Below are 20,334 nucleotides of genomic sequence, written 5' to 3' on the forward strand. Positions count from 1 at the left end.
ATGGCATTCCTTTGAGTTGAAAGAAATTAATCAATTGCAGGTTATTGGATTAACCGGCGGAGTTGCTATTAACGCCTGCTCCAATTGATTTAGCTGCACCCTATTTTCAATTTTGGGTCTTGAAAGAGTACCACAAATGTACTCTTTAGAATACCCAAAATGGAAAATGGGGGGTAAGCAAATCAATCAGGTTGGGTGTTGACATCAATACCCTTTACTAATATTACAGCATCATCAGAGAAAATAGTAGTCTGTTGTGAATATCAAACAGCAATATACCAGTAAATATTTAGAGAAAATCAGTAGAGAATGATCCAGGCCACATGCCACATCTGAAGTTTGCGGCCATGCAGTTCTTGCACAAGACAGGGCTCCTAACTGATTGGCATATTCTTCTCCTTCTCTATATCCTCTAGGATCTTCTCCTCTGTATCCTCCACCATTGAACTAGAGTCTCCAGCAGTTCTAGAGGTGCTTGAACTTGAAGATGATGTTTCCCAATATTCCCCGAGTTGTCCTGACCTTCCTTCCTGTTCCATAATTTAAAATTTCTCAAAGAATATAACTAGAATTTAAAGTTCATAGCTGTGTGTGTGTGTGTGTATATATATATATATATATATATATATATATATGAGTTGTCCTGACCTTCCTTCTTGTTCCATAATTTAAAATTTCTCAAAGAATATAATTAGAATTTAAAGTTCATAGGAATATATATATATATATATATATAATTATAAAGAAAAAATAATAATAAAATTTTATAGAAAAAACACTGCATAACAGACATAATAAGAAATGTTGAGGCCATTAATGAACATCAGAATGTTTATTTTTGAAAAGTCACCGAAAAGGCATGAAAAGTCACCGAAAACTTACCAAGTAGGCATGTGTACCGCAAAAGCTATCATTGAGTGTTGAGTCTGTGGTGAACTAAATAGACATAATAAGAAATGATGAGGCCATTAATGCATAGAGGCAATACGACACACATGCCAACATTGCATGCTTGTAAAGTTAACATACTTTTTCCTTAATGGAGCAAACAACTTTTTATGTGGAAAACAAAGCAGATTTCCACGTACATGCGGCCTATGTTGTTGCCAAAGGCTCCACCTCCATCAAATTTCACCTAAAATTTATGCCCAGGTCCAAGAATTAGGTTGGTATCAAATTAGGTGAGATAAATGTGAGCTAAATGTATGGCTAAAGAAGTGGACAGTCAACATTTAATCTATATATATGGCTTATCAAATGATAAGAATTAGACTGACCTGAATTTTGGGTAGGGAAGGCAGGATTGTGGCCTGCACCTGCACCTGTTGGGCGGCTTTGATCATAGACCTATGTAAACTCCCGGGTGAAGCATTGTGGATCTCCTCCCCAGCCTACACTCTAAATAACTGTTTCACTTTGAATGAGCATATTACATCCAAACATAGATAAAGTATTGAACATTAGTAGCCAAATCAAACCACCAAAAATTAAAATCACCCACAAAGTACACACATTGTCATACTACAGTTTGAAAAGATCATCCAAATATCCCACACCATTAATACATGAAAAAGCCAATAGAAACAACATAAAAGAGAAATAAATTTTCATTCACAGCCGTCCTCTACATCCCATCCAATCAACTCTGCGTGCCACTTAGCTTCTCCTGTAAAAGCAAGAGCTCATATATCAAAATAAATAAATAAATAAATAAAAATCTAATTAAACTGTAGCTCCTAGCTCCTACAAGAGTAAGAGCTTGTATGTCAAAAAATTTCTAATTAAAATCTAAAAACAATGTGCCACTAATTTATGCTAAAACAACTCATGAGCAGAACAGAAGTACAGGGCCATGCTGCATTGGGGCAAGAAAACTGTCTTGAAGTTGAATATCAGCAGTCAGTAGCATAGGTGGTAATCTAGACCATTGATTTGATGGATGAGCACGCATGCCTTACATATTTGGATCATCGGAACAATCCTTTTGCCAGGACCTATTATGAATGTCCATTGTTCAAAAATCAAACCGGTAAGATGATGTTGACCATCTGATCAATGGCCTTCAAACAAAAAATTAGTCCACTGTATAAATTTAACAAGGAAAAATCACCGATCAAGCGAATAAAGTTGTAAATTCAATGTGAATTTATACATTGGTCCACCAAATAAGGGTCATGTTAACTTGGTGGTAGGCTCCACCCTATTAATTTTATTATTATTATTATTTTTTTATTTTTTGTGAAATCCACCCGACCATCAGGTGCTTAATCTTATGTTAGGCCCATTACCAAAAAATCAGCTCCATTTGGATGTCCCTAATCCTTCAACTAGTTCCGGTAGATAGACAATTAATAATAATAAATAAATAAAAAGTGACAACAATCTAGTTCAATGAAAAGAAGGCCATGGACACAATGGCTAGGAGCGTGTCCTTGGAGCATGGGGTCAATTGTGCAAAATGAAAGAAAATTTGAACTCACTGTAGCTCCATCCTTTATGTAGAATATAATACCTAAAAATAAAACTGAAAATAAGTTGAAATGGTGGAAGCCCTCTTATGTCCACACCATAGAGATATTGCTTCCTATTTCAATTCTCAACTAACATATTACAGGCAGACATTACATATGGTAGAGTAAATCAAACATGAAATGAATTGTTTGTGCAAATTAAAGTACATAATATATAAAATATTAAAAGATATGTAATATGTCATTGTAGTCTCTGCAATGAGAAAAATATCTAAAAATGAAATTTGTCATTAAAACTATAAAGTTATCTGTTAGAATTTGGTTGCTTAAATCTATAAATTAAAGAAGTTGAAGCATATACCTAACTTTAAAAGCTAATCACGGATAAACAGAAAGTATACGTTCTTACAGCATTCAGTTGGAGTGTCTTGATGAGCATTGCAAGTAGGGCCAGTAGTTCTGAGATCCAAACTTTAAGTTGATAGGCTCGCTATATACCAAAGATGCTCCAAAAATTTTACAGATTGAAGCTCCTAATCTGTTGATCAATCTGTTACAAAATCAGTTAAAGAAAATAATATATTAATTGCATGGGAAAAGGATGGTTGAAGGTTAGATAGCAAGGAACTCCCAATTAAATTTGCTTGCGTAAATGATAAATAGCGAACTTTTTGAAGTTGTAGAAATATTAGTAGCACAAACACATTTCAAATATGGGCTTTAAAGCATGGATTGAATGCAAACAAATCCAAACACATTGGTTCCTCAATGAGTTCTCTATTTATACACGTTATTTTTATCTTATTTTATTTATTTATTTATTTATTTTTTACTAAAAAAGAAGATTCTTCTATTCAGAGTATTCAAAGATTTGGCACACTCATCAACCTATCCACTTAAAAGAAAACACATGTTCAGCAAAATATAACTACTAATAATGAAATTGCAATCCAACCCATAAAAACTAACAGAAACCGAAAGTGAACTAAAATGTATCAAAATAGAACTCAAGCATTGCAACCTCAAAATCTAACAAGGCACTTAGTCAAAGAGACTAAAGCCCATACCGTCATCTGATTCCTCGGCAGGCTCTTCTTCCTTCTCTTCGTCTGCGGCACAAGCTGCAGCTGGAGCAGCTGCTTCTCCAGCAAAAACTGGCGTAGCAACTGTCATATGGTACTAAACAAGTCAAAAACAAGTCATATGGTACTAAACAAGTCAAAAACCATATGAAGTAAACATAAAACAGAAGTTAAGCCCACACATGTGTGGAATTGTGACCATTCACATGTGGCCGCACACGTGTGGAATTATTATTATTTTATTATTATTATTTTTTTACTAAAAAAGAAGATTCTTCTATTCAGAGTATTCAAAGATTTGGCACACTCATCAACCTATCCGCTTAAAAGAAAACACATGTTCAGCAAAATATAACTACTAATAATGAAATTGCAATCCAACCCATAAAAACTAACAGAAACCGAAAGTGAACTAAAATGTATCAAAATAGAACTCAAGCATTGCAACCTCAAAATCTAACAAGGCACTTAGTCAAAGAGACTAAAGCCCATACCGTCATCTGATTCCTCTGCAGGCTCTTCTTTCTTCTCTTCTTCTTCGGCACAAGCTGCACCCGGAGCAGCAGCTTCTCCAGCAGAAACTGGCGCATCATTTGTCATATGGTACTAAACAAGTCAAAAACAAGTCATATGGTACTAAGCAAGCCAAAAACCATATGAAGTAAACATAAACCAGAAGTTAAGCCTACACACGTGTGGAATTGTGACCATTCACATGCAGCTGCACATGCCAACATGAGTATGTGTTTGAGATCCGCACTTTCCATTAGATGAGCCATGCACAAAATTAGGCTTTTTTTTTTCCCCCGAGGTCAGGCACGATATACAAAAGAAATGAATGGTTAATACAGCCAGCTCTTTTTGAACAACTTTATGTACATCTTCTTGTCACGTACATAGTGGTCCACCTGAGGAGGCAAAAACATCATTTTCAAGCTAGAAGTTTTATTGCATGAGAAAAAGAATGAGATAGATCTAAACTTCAACTGGATCCCACCATAGAAAACAGTGGGGACAGTAGTGACATCCACCTTTCAAAACTTCTTCGGGGCCACAGAAGTTTCCGATCAAGCCGATATTTTTGTTTTCACTTCATCTATCTCTATGTTAACTTATGAATAGGTTGGATCTCAAATATACATCATGGTGGACCGTATAAATGTTTCAACGGTGAGTATGACTGCTTTCACAGTTTAGATCTAACTCATTCTTTTTCCCATGCAATAAAACGTTCTCTACAAATGGTTGGACGGTGTGGATACAACACATGCATCATGGTAGGGTCCACAGCTTGGCGACGTCACTTCAGGTAGCCATTTGGCCACTGACCTTGCGAGTATCTAATCCACGTCCATCTAAGTGGGGGTGTACTCGAGAGTGAATTTCACGTAAACAACATGGTGGGGGTGTACTCGAGACAGCGACGCATTTGCTACCAAGGAAGCCGTTAAAAATAAACTAAAAATCTAACGGAAATGTATTGGAAAGTTTTGGAAAAAGGCACCGAAATCTAAATTCTATATAAATTTCCAAAAAAGAAATGGTATAATTAAGAGGGGAAATTAAGTCTCACCAAGGGTATAAAGTATGTCGACGGAGGGTATGTGCTGAATCTTACGCCAATCCTCTCCCTCTCCCTCTCCATCTCCCCTGTCTTCTTTAAGCCTTTTCTCGAATTTAGAGGGCATCCCCCACACCTCCAATTTCTTGAGGGTAGTCACTTGTTGCAGTCCTTCCGGAAGCTCCTTCAATTTATCGCAATAATAGATCCGTAAATGTAAAGGACTTGGCATAGCTCCTTCCTCCACTCTCCACTCCTCTAATCCATGTAAGCCTTTAAGATGTAAGGATTCAAGCTGAGGAAACCCTTGTGAAGAGCAAACCATTTCCTTTACCTCGTACGAAAGTATTAGCAATTTGAGAATGCGGAGTTTTTCCAGCTTCTCTAAAGTCGCCAATGGGTCTTGCTTTAAACGGGAGTATTTCAAGGTAAGCTTGGTGAGGTTTACTGGGAATTGAGCAGACTCGGGTAACTTCTCTAACTTTCCTTCCAAATACAACTTACTTAATTTGAGAAGATTTGAAAAAGGAGGTAGCGACCACTCTTGGGGTTGGAATTGTTTGCTTCTTCTTAACTTGACAAGATGTGAATTACGAGGTACCAATAACCTTCCACGTCTTACTGAAACCGACAGAGAGTGGAGGCAGCCCAGTTTGAGAATAGAATCTTTGAATACCTCAGCATCAGCTGTTGTTACTAAAACTATTCCTAATTTTCTAAGATTGGTGAGGTTTTCCAAGCAGCCCTCCATCCATTTGCCAGCCATTACTCTTGATAGAGTCTGCAGGTTACTTATCCGCTCCAGCCTTGGTTGCCCTTCTATCACTCCCCCAGCAGGACGCCACCATTCTTCGTTGTTCTTCAGTTGAAGATTTCTTAACTGTTGCATCTTCCCGATTGTGCTTGGTACTTTTATATTATTACCGGATGTTACAATTAGAGTTTGTAAATTGGAAAGATTGCCTATGGACGATGGGAGACTTTTTAATTCAGTTTCAGTACACCCGAGGTATCTCAAGTGGATTAGTTCACCTATTTCCCTCGGTAGCTTTTTTATTACTACTCTGTCTAGACATAACACCCTAAGCAACTTAAAGCCTCTGTAGAGAATCTTTTCTTCTTCTCTTTGAAGCCACATATAGTCTTGGGTATACATTAACACAGAACGAAGGTGTGGAGGGGAACAGCTCAAGGAAATGTTCTTATTTGAGTTGTTAAGGTGAATTGCAAGTCGACGGGCTCTAGATGCAGGAGGAGCATTTGCATTGATCCTACTGTGAACTTGAAGAAACATACCTTCCTTAGCTTCCGATATGGAGAGATCCCGCAAAAGATCATGGATGCGACACTTTTTAATACCTCGGCTTGAACTTCTTTCTGTGACTTGAACCATGCTTCTTTGAATCAATTCCTTCAGATAATCTTCTCCAACCTCCTCCAATGTTTCTTCCCCTCTCTCTTCAAGAAAACCTTCTGCAGCCCACATTTGAATCAATTTCTTGGCATGGAATTCGTAGTCCTCTGGAAAATTGCCCAGGTGGAGAAAACATGGTTTCAAGTAATAGGGCAGATCTTTATAGCTCAAAGATAATATGTCCGAGGTATTGAATTCTCCCTTGACCAAATGCCAGCTGATGCTCTGGTGTACTTTCTCCCACTCTGCTGCTTCTTTCGTCTTCGTCCTTAGGAGCCCACCGATGACAACGACAGCAAGAGCTAGACCGTGGCATTTTTCCACAATCTTTCTTCCCACGTCCTCCAAATCCTGAGGGCAACCACCATCTTGTCCTGGGAATGTTTTCTTACGGAATAATTCCCAGCTCTCTTCATTGTTTAAAAATCGCAGTTCATGGAGCTCGCTTTGTGCATCCGCATATAAAGCTACGTCTTCTTTTCGTGTAGTGAGGACAACCCTACTGCCATTGTTTATTTCTGGAAATGCATCCTTCAAAGCATTCCACGCTTCTTTTGTCCATATATCATCTAATACCATCAGGTATCTCTTCTCTTTCAAATGCTCATAAATTTCGTGCCTCAACTGAATGACGTTCATTTCCTTCACTTTCTTGAGCTTCTCTTCTGATAAGTAACAATTTAAGATTTTCTGAAGAAGATCTGTCGCACCATACTCTTGTGATATAGAAATCCATGCGCAGCAGTGAAAATGTGCTTTAACACGAGGGTCGTTATAAGCTTTCTTGGTAAGAGTGGTCTTACCGAGACCACCCATTCCAACTACAGAAACAACACAACGTCTCTTTTCTCTCTCATTGGTCAAACTCTTGACCAGTGCCTCTGAGACCTCTTGAAAACCAACAAAATCTGCTTCTTCAAAGTCAGGAGAAGTGAGCCTCCGTTCTTGGAGGATTGGATCTGCGGAGCTCTTCCTTACTTCCTTGCTTATATCGTCAATTCCATAAGTCGACCTACTTTCAGAGATCCTATGGATTTTATTGTTTATCCGTTGGATCTCCGAGCCCACATCATGGAGAGCTTTCAACTCAGCGGGGATGCAAGCATACCTGTAAGAGTGCACTTAAGAATTAAAATATATATATTTAAATATTTTTATTTTTAATTAAGAAATTAAAATAAGTCGATAGTTAAGTTGATAGAGATATTCTTGATTAACAAAGAACTATGTAGGTAAATTTAAACAAAATGATACTTTATATGGATAGATTAGATCAAATCCCCACTACGTTGATGGGCCATAAGAATGAAATGTTAGGATGATACTTATTATACTTTTAATCAATTTTATTTTGAAAACATAAATGATCTGAATCTAAGCGATCTATTGACTCATTATCAATCTGAAAATTTGTGATGTTGATGGATGGCTTAGATTTGTCTCATATGATCAGTGGATCATCGGATGTATAAGATCTGATATACGCCATCTATATGAATTCTGGAATATATGTAAAACCTCATTTAGAATTCTAGATGGATTTGATTGTTTGATGGGCCACAATAATTGTAAGAATGATTGTTGTTAAAAGAAATCTATATCTTAAATAGTTTAGATTTGAAAATTTATTAGTTATCCTCTCAATCGATCATGTGGGAGTTGATGAATGGTTTACATTTGATCATATGACCAATAAACATTAAAAGTAGGAAAAATAAAGAAGAACACTCAAAGTTATAAATCGGATCATCATGAATTTAGTTTTTATAGCATCTGTCGATCGATCAACAATCCACTAGAACATTCTATTTAATTTGTAAATTCTGATCTTTTAATGTGTAATATAAAGTAATAATAACCATCAATCATCTTAAAACATTAGTATAGTCAGATCACCTTAAGTTAATCAAATGGGCCCTACAGTGAAAAATGATCATTTATAATTACATGTTAAGAATGAAAGTTAAAAGGATTCAAATCAATGGTTAGATTCCTCATGTGGATCGTAAATTAGGTGATTAACAAGTTAAGACAAATTATATAAACTATTGAAAACATAAATATATTTAATTGTGTTATGTATTTAGGTAGTTGTCACTTGATTAATTTTAGAGTAACGTCTCGGAATCTACATGTAACACCCGTGCTTTTTGGTACTTGGGTGTTACCATATAATCAAACTGAGCATGAATTAAAACCTGACTACGGAAAATGTGTGCGTTCATCCTAGTCTATACCCAACCATTAAGAGAAATCCCCACCTATAAATCACGTGACCTAGCCATTTTAAATCAACACGAGACATCACCACAAATCATAAAAAGCCAAGGGATCACTAGGGTCATCATCTACAAGCCCCTCTCCATAACTCAAGTTAACCATAGTCATCCTTTAGAGTGGACCATCACATCATTAAAAAGACCTATTCTTAAGGTCTTAATTTCATCAATATCAAAATCTAACCGAACAATTTAGAATAAGGGCTATGGGTCAAGAAAACATCGTTCATCATACCCACAAAAATTTCAGCCGGTCGACCAATTTATGATCCGTCTCGCAGTGCAGACACTCAATTGAGAAAACAACCTCTAGAAGCTATCTAGGTTAGACTAGGAGCCTTGATGACCGTTGATGATCCGATTTGGGGTGCAATCGGGCCGTCAGGTCAACGATAACACATGAATCTACATACATGAACCACTTGAGCTCTGGATTGGCCCCATTTTCGGGAACATCTATACTTAGTAAAGAATCGGATGGTAGGAGTGGATCCATCAGAAACTGTTCCGGTGGACCCCACTTTAACGGGTCGTGAGCACACAGTCGTATACTCCCGCGCCGCACCACAATTGGAGATCGGTCAAGTCGGGTTTGACCCGACCGTGCCCGAAGAGGAAGCCTCCTTCCTCTCTTTCGTTTTCTCGCCATGGACCGAGCCGCACTTGGAACTCAGATTTGGGCCACCATCACGGTTCCGATGGACAATCCAAACCGTCCATCAAGAGTGGAAACATGCCTCGATCAAAACTTGAGCTTCCTCGTTGGAAGAGGGGTACGCGTACAAACACAAATCCGGACGCATCTGGACTGCGCACAACCACTTTCCCGAAAATGGAAAGCCCCATTCCTCCCTCCACACCGGAAATCCGAGTGCACTGGCCTTTAAGCCCTCTCAGCCCTCCATCTGGCCAAATCGGAGCCCTTCAAGCTAGGGCTATCCCCGACAATCGCTCAAGCTCTTCTATGCGCCGCCGCGGGTTGGACTCGGGCGCATTAGCTGAAAACACCCATCACCGTCCACCAGCTTCCGATCATCGGATCAACCGTCCGACGATAAAAAGCCATCAAAGGGTCGGTCATCTTCCTCATACGACCGAAAAAACCCACCAACCTCAGGTGGGTCCCATTTTATAATCAGAGTCGTTCATCTGATAGCCCATAGTGCCAGATGACAATCCACAGCTAAGAACTTCATCCACGCAAACCAAAACGATAGGTGCCGTCTTCTATTCAAACAACATATGGCATGGAATAAAAGGCTGTCGGGCACGTCCAAGCAGCAACGCTAGACCTATAAGAGAATACAGGAGAGAGAGATAGAGAGAGGAGGAGGAGGAGGAGGAGCTGTCGCCGAACTCGGTGTCGCACCAACCGAGCTGTCTGGGTTAGCTCGATTTGGGTTGAGTAAGTGCGGGCCGGAGACTCTACGCTAGGAGAGAAACAGAGGAAGAGAAAGAGAGGCAGAAAGAGAACGAGAGAAAGGAAGAGGGAGATCTTTTGCATCCAAGCCAAATACCGACTGTTGAGTGGGCTAGGTTAGCTCGCTCACGGTTGCCAGGTTGGGTCGGGTAAACTCGCCCATTCGAATGGTGGTAGGGATTGTTGGGACCCTGTTGTGGTTGAACTACGCCCCACTAGCAGCTGCAGGTCACTCAAGCCAATCCAGACTCGAACCCACCGAGTCAGATGGAGGGTGACTCGGTGGGCCAGGGCCTGATATTCAACCAAGATCCACAGCCTATTCAGCCCTCTTTGGGTACCAAACATTCCAGCCACCTCATGCTATTGGTGATGAGCCTACGGGTTGGGCTAGATCGCCGATTTTAGCACTCACGTGGGTGGCATAGTAACCCATTGAGTCCCTGTCTATTTCAGGTCTAAACTCGTCAGCGGGTCAGCAACGTGTCCCCTTTGGGTTAGCTCAAGTTTGAGGGAGGGGCTTGCTTAGGAAGCCTCTCTTGGACTAGTTCAGATCACCCCCACTCATGATGAGAACTTCATATTTGGAAACTTAACGTACATTTTAACTAAGCTTACCGAAAACGGTATAAAATAATGGTTTTTGTACATATGGTATACAAGTCTCCGAATTTCGAGGCGTAACAGTACCTTTTAATGCTGCCTAGAAATTCTCTTCGCTTTGAGGTTGCTATCTTTAGGATGAAGGTGTCGATGACGTCCTCAGCATCGTATGCAACATCTCTCACATGCTGCACCCATCTCTTCACTCTTCTATCTCCTTGCTTGGAGTCTGCATCCTCCAAGAAGGCTACCATCCTCTCAAATTCTAACGCGAGCAATTCGACTTGTTCACGAACCCCATGTAAGAAAATGGCTTCTCCAATGAGTGCTTCAGCCAGTTTTCCGAGAAGGAGCTCAACAACGGACTCAACTAGCGACATCTTTCCTCACTGTTTTTTTTTTGGCTGTCAGAAGAAAGAAAGAAATTCAGATGAAAACTTTGTTTGAGTTGAGTTGATGTTGCAGCATGAGTCTCTGTGTATTTATAGAGGACAACTTGACGGGTCATATTCTAATATTACTGATGAGGAAAAGGATTCAGCCAACGTCTTCAATGGTTGGAGATGCGATCATTTCATCCGGTTTGGAGGGCATATAAACATCCTGGTGGAAAGTTTCAACTGTAGGTATTTCTTTCCCAGTTTTTATTCTTGTATGGCCATATCTGGCTTTTTTCTTTTAGCCTGTCCTAAAATGAGCTAGTAAAACAGATGTACGGGTGGATTTCTTACTAACATTACGGTGGTCCCCACCTTGATTCGACCTTCCTACGAAAAGCCTTTTTCGGCGAATCCGCGTGAATTTCTTGGAAGCGGATTGGCTGGTGTACCACACACCAGCTATATAGCTGCTGTAGGTACGTGTCGTGAGAAGACAAGCACTGACGCTCCTCAAGCCACGAGTTGTACGAACGGTTCAAATGAGATCAAAGTCACATGATCTCACACTGATGTATATATTATATCTACACCGTTCATCTATTTTTAGAGATCATTTTATAGCAGTATCCAAAAAATGAATCATATCCAAAGATAATCTAGTCCACACCACAAATAGCAGAGGAGATAATGATTTTCACCGTTAAAAAATTTGTAGGGCCCACCATAACGTTTATTTTACATCCAATCTATTCATAAGGTCACAAAGACCTGAATGAAGAGGAAAAACAAATTTCATATTGATCCAAAACGATTATGTGACCCAAAAAGGGTTTCAATTGTAGACATTCAATTCCCCTTTTGCAGTGTGATACCCTTGATAGTTAGACATGTCATATTTTTCATCTCAAGCTTTAATACGAGCTTGCCAAATGGATGGACGGTTTTGATATAACACATACCTCATAATCAAACCCACAGATGTCACTGACATCAATAGCAAATATCACCGTGAAATAGAAAAGCTCCTGAAAAAATTCGTAGTAAAAATTTCAAAATATCCGTATATTTTAAAATATAATGTTTTATATTAACATTATCACAATATTTAGTCAAAATTAGTAAAATCTATAAGAAATCTGTTATTTAAATGTATTTACAATTTAAACTTATCTATTAATTTACAATTAATATTTAAAAAAAATCATTAAGATTTTCATATAATATCCTAAGAAATGTTTTAAATTTTGAAAATCACTAAATTTTTAGGATGATATTTGTATCTCCACTTCAACCGGATGATTCCAACATGATGAATGGGTTTGATGAAAGATACACACCACGATGGCCCCCATACAAATCTATGGTTGGAGTTTTATCCCCATCTTTCCTATGTTATGGCCTACTTTAATTAGCTTTTTTTGGCCTATGGCATAACATGTAAGATCATACCTGATGGATGGATTGGATTTAACATATAAATTGGTGGACCCTAAATAGCTTTGATGCTGCAGGGTGTTGGGGTCCTATATTGCAGCCACTCATGATCTTATCATTAATTTCAGAAGAGTTAATGTAACCCATACTAGCCACTCATGGTCAAAGTGTCAATCGACTTAACCCATCCATGTGCCGTGGGCAGTCTGCAGGGTCATGTCTCAGTTGACTTAACCCACCCATGTGCCTGTGGGCCACAAGGGGACAGTAGCCTTCCTAAAACTTCGGCAGTGCATGATGCTTTAATACACATGCACTTAGGAACCCACTGTTGCCAAGTCACAGCCCCAAAAATTATATTAATTGAACAATCTTGAACTCTCATATGTGGACACTTGATTGTTGAGAAAGGATCATGGGATACTTTTCATTTTCAACCCTCCAATAAAAGTTAACCCATCTAATATATAATGAAGTATAAATTTTGGCTCATGAACCAATAATCTAATGAAAGGATTGAATCCCATATAGGCATCACTATAGGCATTAGATGTCTCTGCTCTCACAAAAAATTTACATTTAAGATTTTTTCTAGAAACAAAGTTGGATGTGTTTTTATTTATAGGCTTCAAAAGTCCCCTCAAATTATTACTTCATTTAGTTTTTCCTTTGTTTAATATGCAATTAAGAATTCATCACCCTTCATGCATTTATCTAAAATTTATGAGAAATGATAAGAGCTTATTCTACAGCCGTTATGTTTGTATGGCCTACCATGGTGCGGATGGAGTACTCCAACTCGACCGGCAATATCTCTCCACGGGTACACACCAACTATTAGGCTAATTCAACCATCATGTGAGCTTTCACATGAATTTGGAGGTATATATGATTGTTAAAAAAATTCATGATGTTCGAGCTGTGTGTGGACCACTAAATATGGAGATCAAATTGCGAACATGTTGTACCTTTTCATTTTATTTATGTATCTCAATAACCATCTTGATGATAAACTTATATGGGACACCATATGAAGTGGGTGTGGGAGAATACCTAATGACTTTTTTAGATAAAATATAAACAAAATGGTGGACCTCACATTTCATCTGAAAGTTTCAATTATTCCTGGGTGGATGTTCATTATTTTCTTTGATGTAGCTAATTTATTGATGGTTTAGCTCTTATTTTCAGAACATCTCATCATCACGGTATAGCCAAAGCCAAATTCTCGGTTATACTTTCAGGGGAACGGATTAGGTGTTACCCAGTGACACCTTACCCTTATGGTGGGGCCACCTTCATGATGTGTTGTATATCCATGCATCCATCCATTTTTCTACCTTATTTTAGGGCGTGGTCCAAAGAATTAAGCATATCCAAATCTCAGGTGCCCCACATCTTATGAAATGGTGGTGATTGAATGCCCACCATTAAAAGCTTCTCAGGGCCAACAGTAAGAGATCAGTAATGTCTATTTGCCATCTAAACCATTGATTTAAATTTTTTATTTTTTATTTTTTTTAAAAGACAAATACAATGAACAGCTTGATCCCATACTTTTGTGGCCTACATTTTAACGGTCATTCATCGCTTTTTCTAATGGTGTGGCCCAATATAGATTTAGATCTACTAAATTTTTGGAATAACGATCTAAGATGAGCTGAAACAATGAATGGACGCCATGGATATACACCAAATTCATCAAGATGGACCCCACAAGATAAGGGTAATTTTTTTTGGAATAACATCCTAAGATGAGCTAAAACAATGAATGGACGCCATGGATATACACCAAATTCATCAAGATGGACCCCACAAGGGTAACACCCACTAAGGTGTTACCGGCCAACACCTTATCTGATGTAGAACGTATCACAGATACGTTCCCAGCATGGTTGAGCCAAAAGAAGATGGACAGTGAATTAACCATAACTTTTGATCCGGGTATCATTATGGGGTGTACAACCTATCAATCTTTACTGAAATGGGTCATCCGAGGTAAACCGACTCACAAAGTGGGTCGCATCTGTCCGTTTCATTAGAAAACGTGCGCTTTCAGCTCAAAAATGAATTTTTAGAAAATTTTTACTATTTTTAGTAATTCTGAATTTTTTAATATTTTTTACAGTTTTAGATTTTCTTTCCTTTTAGAAATAACTTTTAGTTATACTGAGACTCTTCTAGAGAAAGTTTATTTGTAGTTTTTATTTTTATAAATTAGGCCTTAGAAGAGTTTTATTAGAATTAGGATTTTTATTAGAGTTAGAATTTTGTTATTTTTGGTAATTACGAATTTTAGTTTATTTTTTTCTATATTAATGGTGTAAGGACACACATTATAGAATTATCAATTATTCATTAATCAATTTCGAATTTATTAGAATTTATTTCTATTTTCTGCTTTCTTTCCTCGTGGATTCGAGAAGTCTCTGTGAGGAGTCCAAAGAAGTTCCGTGGATTCGGAATAGTTATCCTCTTGAGGAAGACGGTGCTCGACCTCACGTCCTCCCCTGCGTCAGTTTGGTATCAAAGCGAGGTTTCTCCTCAGATTGATAACTTCTGAAGACGGGTCGGGTAACAGTCCCATGGGCGGTGCTCCACGAAATTTACCTTTAACGACAGCAGCTTTCGAATCAGCGCAACGAGAGAATCGGCAAGCCATGCAAGGGCTATAGGCTTCCATCGATTGCATGACGGATCATTTGGCAGAGGCCCTAGGGCAGCTCCGTGTTTATGGTGGTGATCCACCACCAACAATTGCTGGAATTCATAATTATACTGATCGTAGGGCGATGCTATCAATGAACCATAGGATGGTTCAAGAATTCAAGATGAAAGTCGATCTTCCTAATTTTAATGGCCAACTCTACTTCAAGGACTTTCTCGATTGGTTGCTTAAAGTCGAACGTTTTTTTGACTACATGAACATTATAGAAGAAAAGAAAGTTAAACTCGTGGCCTACAAGTTGACAGGTAAAGCTTCAGATTGGTGGGAACAACTTCAACTTGATCGGACGAGACAGATGAAGATGTCAATCCGCACCTGGCCGCGGATGAAGAAGTTATTGTGCATGCGATTCCTCCCTCGAGATTACGATCAGGTATTATTCCAACAAAACCAAAATTATTATCAGGATAGTCGATCAGTAAAAGGTTATGCAGAAAAATCCTATTATTGGTCCGTGAGAAATGACTTCATCAAAATGGAGTTGCAACAGACCACAAGATTCATCAGTGGCGAACATGTGACTTCTATAGGAATGGAAAACCAACCCAAGACTTCTAAAGTTAAGGAACAGTCTCTCACAACTGAACAGACTTTTGTCAAACAATCTGAGGAAACAAGACATATATATCCATTAGTTGAAAATGAAGAATATATGGAGCTTGTGAATATCCCAGAAGATTTGAAGCCAATTTTGCAGGAATTTAAGGAGATTGTGCTCGATGAACCCCCGGATAAATTGCCTCCCATACGAGATATACAAAATTACGTTGATCCCGTCTCAGGGGCAAGTCCGCCTAATTGCCCACATTATCAGAAAAAATATGAGATCTTGAAGACAGATGTGAAGGAACTGATCAATATTAGTCAAGTCAAGGAAAACATGAGTACATGTATTGTGTCAGCTCAAGAGCTTAATGCCAAGTACAAAAAAAGGACTAATGAACATCGGCATCAGAAGTTATCTCAGATTCATGTGCCAAGTCTCTTGCGTAACTCGAGGACAAGTTTTTTTCAAGTGGAGGGGTCTGATGTAGAACGTATCACAAATACGTTCCCAGCATGGTTGAGCCAAAAGAAGATGGACAGTGAATTAATCATAACTTTTGATCCGGGTATCGTTATGGGGCGTACAACCTATCAATCTTTACTGAAACGGGTCATCTGAGGTAAACTGACCCACAAAGTGGGTCGCATCTGTCCGTTTCGTCAGAAAACGTGCGCTTTCAGCTCAAAAATGAATTTTTAGAAAATTTTTACTATTTTTAGTAATTCCGAATTTTTTAATATTTTTTACAGTTTTAGATTTTCTTTCCTTTTAGAAATAACTTTTAGTTATACTAGGACTCTTCTAGAGAAAGTTTATTTGCAATTTTTATTTTTTGAAATTAGGCCTTAGAAGAGTTTTATTAGAATTAGGATTTTTATTAGAGTTAGAATTTTGCTATTTTTGGTAATTACGAATTTTAGTTTATTTTTTTCTATATTAATGGTGTAAGGACACACATTATAGAATTATCAATTATTCATTAATCAATTTCGAATTTATTAGAATTTATTTCTATTTTCTGCTTTCTTTCCTCGTGGATTCGAGAAGTCTCTGTGAGGAGTCCAGAGAGGTTCCGTGGATTCGGAATAGTTATCCTCTTGAGGAAGACGGTGCTCGACCTCACGTCCTCCCCTGCGTCAGTTTGGTATCAGAGCGAGGTTTCTCCTCGGATTGATGGCTTCTAACGACGGGTCAGGTAACAACCCCATGGGCGGTGCTCCAGGGAATTTAACTTTAACGGCAGCAACTTTCGAAGCGGCACAACGAGAGAATCGGCAAGCCATGCAAGGGCTTCCATTGATCGCATGGCGGATCGTTTGGCGGAGGCCCTAAGGCAGTTACGTGTTTATGGTAGTGATCCACCACCAGCAATTGTTGGAATTCGTAATTATACTGATCGTAGGGCGATGCTATCAATGAACCACAGGATGGTTCAAGAATTCAAGATGAAAGTCGATCTTCCTAATTTTAATGGTCAACTCTACTTCAAGGACTTTCTCGATTGGTTGCTTAAAGTCGAACGTTTTTTTGACTACATGAACATCATAGAAGAAAAGAAAGTTAAACTCGTGGCCTACAAGTTGACAGGTAAAGCTTCAGATTGGTGGGAACAACTTCAACTTGATCGGACGAGACAGATGAAGGTGTCAATCCGCACCTGGCCGCGGATGAAGAAGTTATTGTGCATGCGATTCCTCCCTCGAGATTACGATAAGGTATTATTCCAACAAAACTAAAATTATTATCAGGATAGTCGATCAGTAAAAGTTTATGCAGAAAAATCTTATTATTGGTCCGTGAGAAACGACTTCATCAAAACGGAGTTGCAACAGACCACAAGATTCATCAGTGGCGAACATGTGACTTCTATAGGAATGGAAAACCAACCCAAGACTTCTAAAGTTAAGGAACAGTCTCTCACAACTGAACAGACTTTTGTCAAACAATCTGAGGAAACAAGACATATATATCCATTAGTTGAAAATGAAGAATATATGGAGCCTGTGAATCTCCTAGAAGATTTGAAGCCAATTTTGTAGGAGTTCAAGGAGATTGTGCTCAATGAACCCCCCGATAAATTGCCTCCCATACGAGATATACAAAATTACGTTGATCCCGTCTCAGGGGCAAGTCCGCCTAATTGCCCACATTATCAGAAAAAATATGAGATCTTGAAGACAGATGTGAAGGAACTGATCAATATTAGTCAAGTTAAGGAAAACATGAGTACATGTATTGTGTCAGCTCAAGAGCTTAATGCCAAGTACAAAAAAAGGGCTAATGAACATCGGCATTATCTCAGACTCATATGCCAAGTCTCTTGCGTAACTCGAGGATGAGTTTTTTCAAATGGAGGGGTTCTGATGTACAACATGTCACTGATACTTCCAGCATGGTTGAGCCAAAAGAAGATGGATGGTGAATTAACCATAACTTTTGATCCGTATCGTTATGGGGCGCATAACCTATCAATCTTTATCAAACGGGTCATCTGAGGTAAACCGACCCACAAAGTGGGTCGATTCACCTCATCAGAAAACGTGCGCTTTCAGCTCAAAAACGAATTTTTAGAAAATTTTTACTATTTTTAGTAATTCTGAATTTTTTAATATTTTTTAGAGTTTTAGATTTTCTTTCCTTTTAGAAATAACTTTTAGTTATACTAGGACTCTTCTAGAGAAAGTTTATTTGCAATTTTTATTTTTAGAAATTAGGCCTTAGAAGAGTTTTATTAGAATTATGATTTTTATTAGAGTTAGAATTTTGCTATTTTTGGTAATTACGAATTTTAGTTTTTTTTTTTTTTCTATATTAATGGTGTAAGGACACACATTATAGAATTATCAATTATTCATTAATCAATTTCGAATTTATTAGAATTTATTTCTATTTTCTGCTTTCTTTCCTCGTGGATTCGAGAAGTCTCTGTGAGGAGTCCAGAGAGGTTCCGTGGATTCGGAATATTTATCCTCTTGAGGAAGACGGTGCTCGACCTCAAGTCCTCCCCTGCATCATTATCTACTCCCGTTCAGGTGCCTTAAGTATGCTTTTTCTTTTCGTCACATGTACTTTTTTCTTCTTTTTACCCAGCGTCTTATATGACTTTATTTTTTATTTTTTATTCTTTATATCGTATCTTCCACTCCTATTTGCTTTTTGTTTTCCTCTTTTTCTGCATGTCGTATCTGCCATTAAAATATGCTTTCGGCCTTCCTAATGTTGTTACGCATTACCTCCTTTTAACTTGAAAGCTACGTTGGCCTGACAGATGAGGTTGTCAATTTGGACCATGCAAATGGTTACGGCAGCTACCTTTCATGGCCATGGATTACAGTTCAGCAAAATTAAGGTCCCAAAGAGCAAGTTTGGATTATATGTTATTTTTCATAAGCTATTTATACCTCAAGTAATTTATTTTGATTTTTACTTATTCAATAAATAAGTAAGTTTAGTTATCACCGCATGCTTATCAACCAAAAAGTTAAAATTACCTTTGTTTCCAACCTTACGAACATTATTACTCATTTCTCAAGTTGTTTGATCCAACCTTAATATCTATCATCTATCATATGGAGTCTAACTTTTGATGTGAGTCATTTATTATGTTGGGCCTACTTTATGACACGGGGATGAACGTGATGAGGTTGATCACCGTCTTCCTAAAAAATAATTACTCGGAATCCACAGAACTTCTCTGGACTCCTCACAAAGACTTCTCGAATGCACGAAGAAAAATACAAATAAATTCTATAAAATTCTTGATTAATTGATGAAATAAACGATTTCACAGCCCTTTAAATAGGGATACTAAGCAATGGGAGAAATTTCAGAATGAAACTAAAACTCCTAGAATTCGCAACTTACTATAAATATTAAACTTACTATTTATAGATAGTCCTGATGTCTACTAGTGCACAAGGTTTTCAGCCAAAAATAGTAAGTGTCCTATTTTGCCTCACCAAGTTGTTCTCCTAATTATTCTAAGCACTTTCATGTTGGGCACGCAACTCTTAAATCATAATGGAAAGAAGAGTTATAATCAGACTAAAACTTACTATTTAGGGAAACAACCATGGATCTGATAGTATTTTGCAAATCTGGCTTGCACAACCTGGGGGTTGGATGGCTAAAGTACCTCATTCTACCCCAAAATCATATATTTTATGTCTGGTAACTCATTCCTGATTGCGAGATATGCCCGATATAAGGTCTGACGGTCTGAATCACTTTTGTCATCGACTGAGCCTTTTCTGATCCATCTTGACCATGAAACTGTTCACAACCTAATCTACATCACTTTAGTTATGTCTTTAATGTGAATAGTCTATCATATTGGGCCTACTTTCAATGTAGACCATCTACCTTGAGAGGCCCACCTTTGAGATGTGGGTCATCCATCATGGGGCCACCTTAGA

The 20,334-nt window shown here is 38.2% G+C and overlaps 1 protein-coding gene across 20 annotated transcripts in view; it reads right to left on the bottom strand.

Annotated features, from left to right (window-relative positions):
- The window catches only part of LOC131257684 (putative disease resistance RPP13-like protein 3), an 88,425-nt gene that overhangs the window by 46,743 nt on the left and 21,348 nt on the right, over positions 1–20,334 (bottom strand). For 4 of the 20 annotated variants that reach the window (XM_058258478.1, XM_058258477.1, XM_058258496.1 and 1 more), the window contains exon 3: positions 3,285–3,637. The exons of 8 other annotated variants lie outside the window; for them this stretch is intronic. In XM_058258478.1, the coding sequence (XP_058114461.1) occupies positions 3,513–3,637 (125 nt within the window). In that variant the 3' untranslated portion in view covers positions 3,285–3,512. Of the gene's footprint in view, positions 1–279; positions 531–882; positions 1,136–1,277; positions 1,667–2,880; positions 3,022–3,284; positions 3,638–4,047; positions 4,160–10,912; positions 11,027–20,334 lie in introns of those variants that run through there. 8 more of the 20 variants (XM_058258479.1, XM_058258482.1, XR_009177544.1 and 5 more) reach the window with 7 other exon arrangements.

This window comes from Magnolia sinica, chromosome 10 (assembly GCF_029962835.1).
Source record: "Magnolia sinica isolate HGM2019 chromosome 10, MsV1, whole genome shotgun sequence".
In the NCBI taxonomy this organism is placed as follows: Eukaryota; Viridiplantae; Streptophyta; class Magnoliopsida; order Magnoliales; family Magnoliaceae; genus Magnolia; species Magnolia sinica.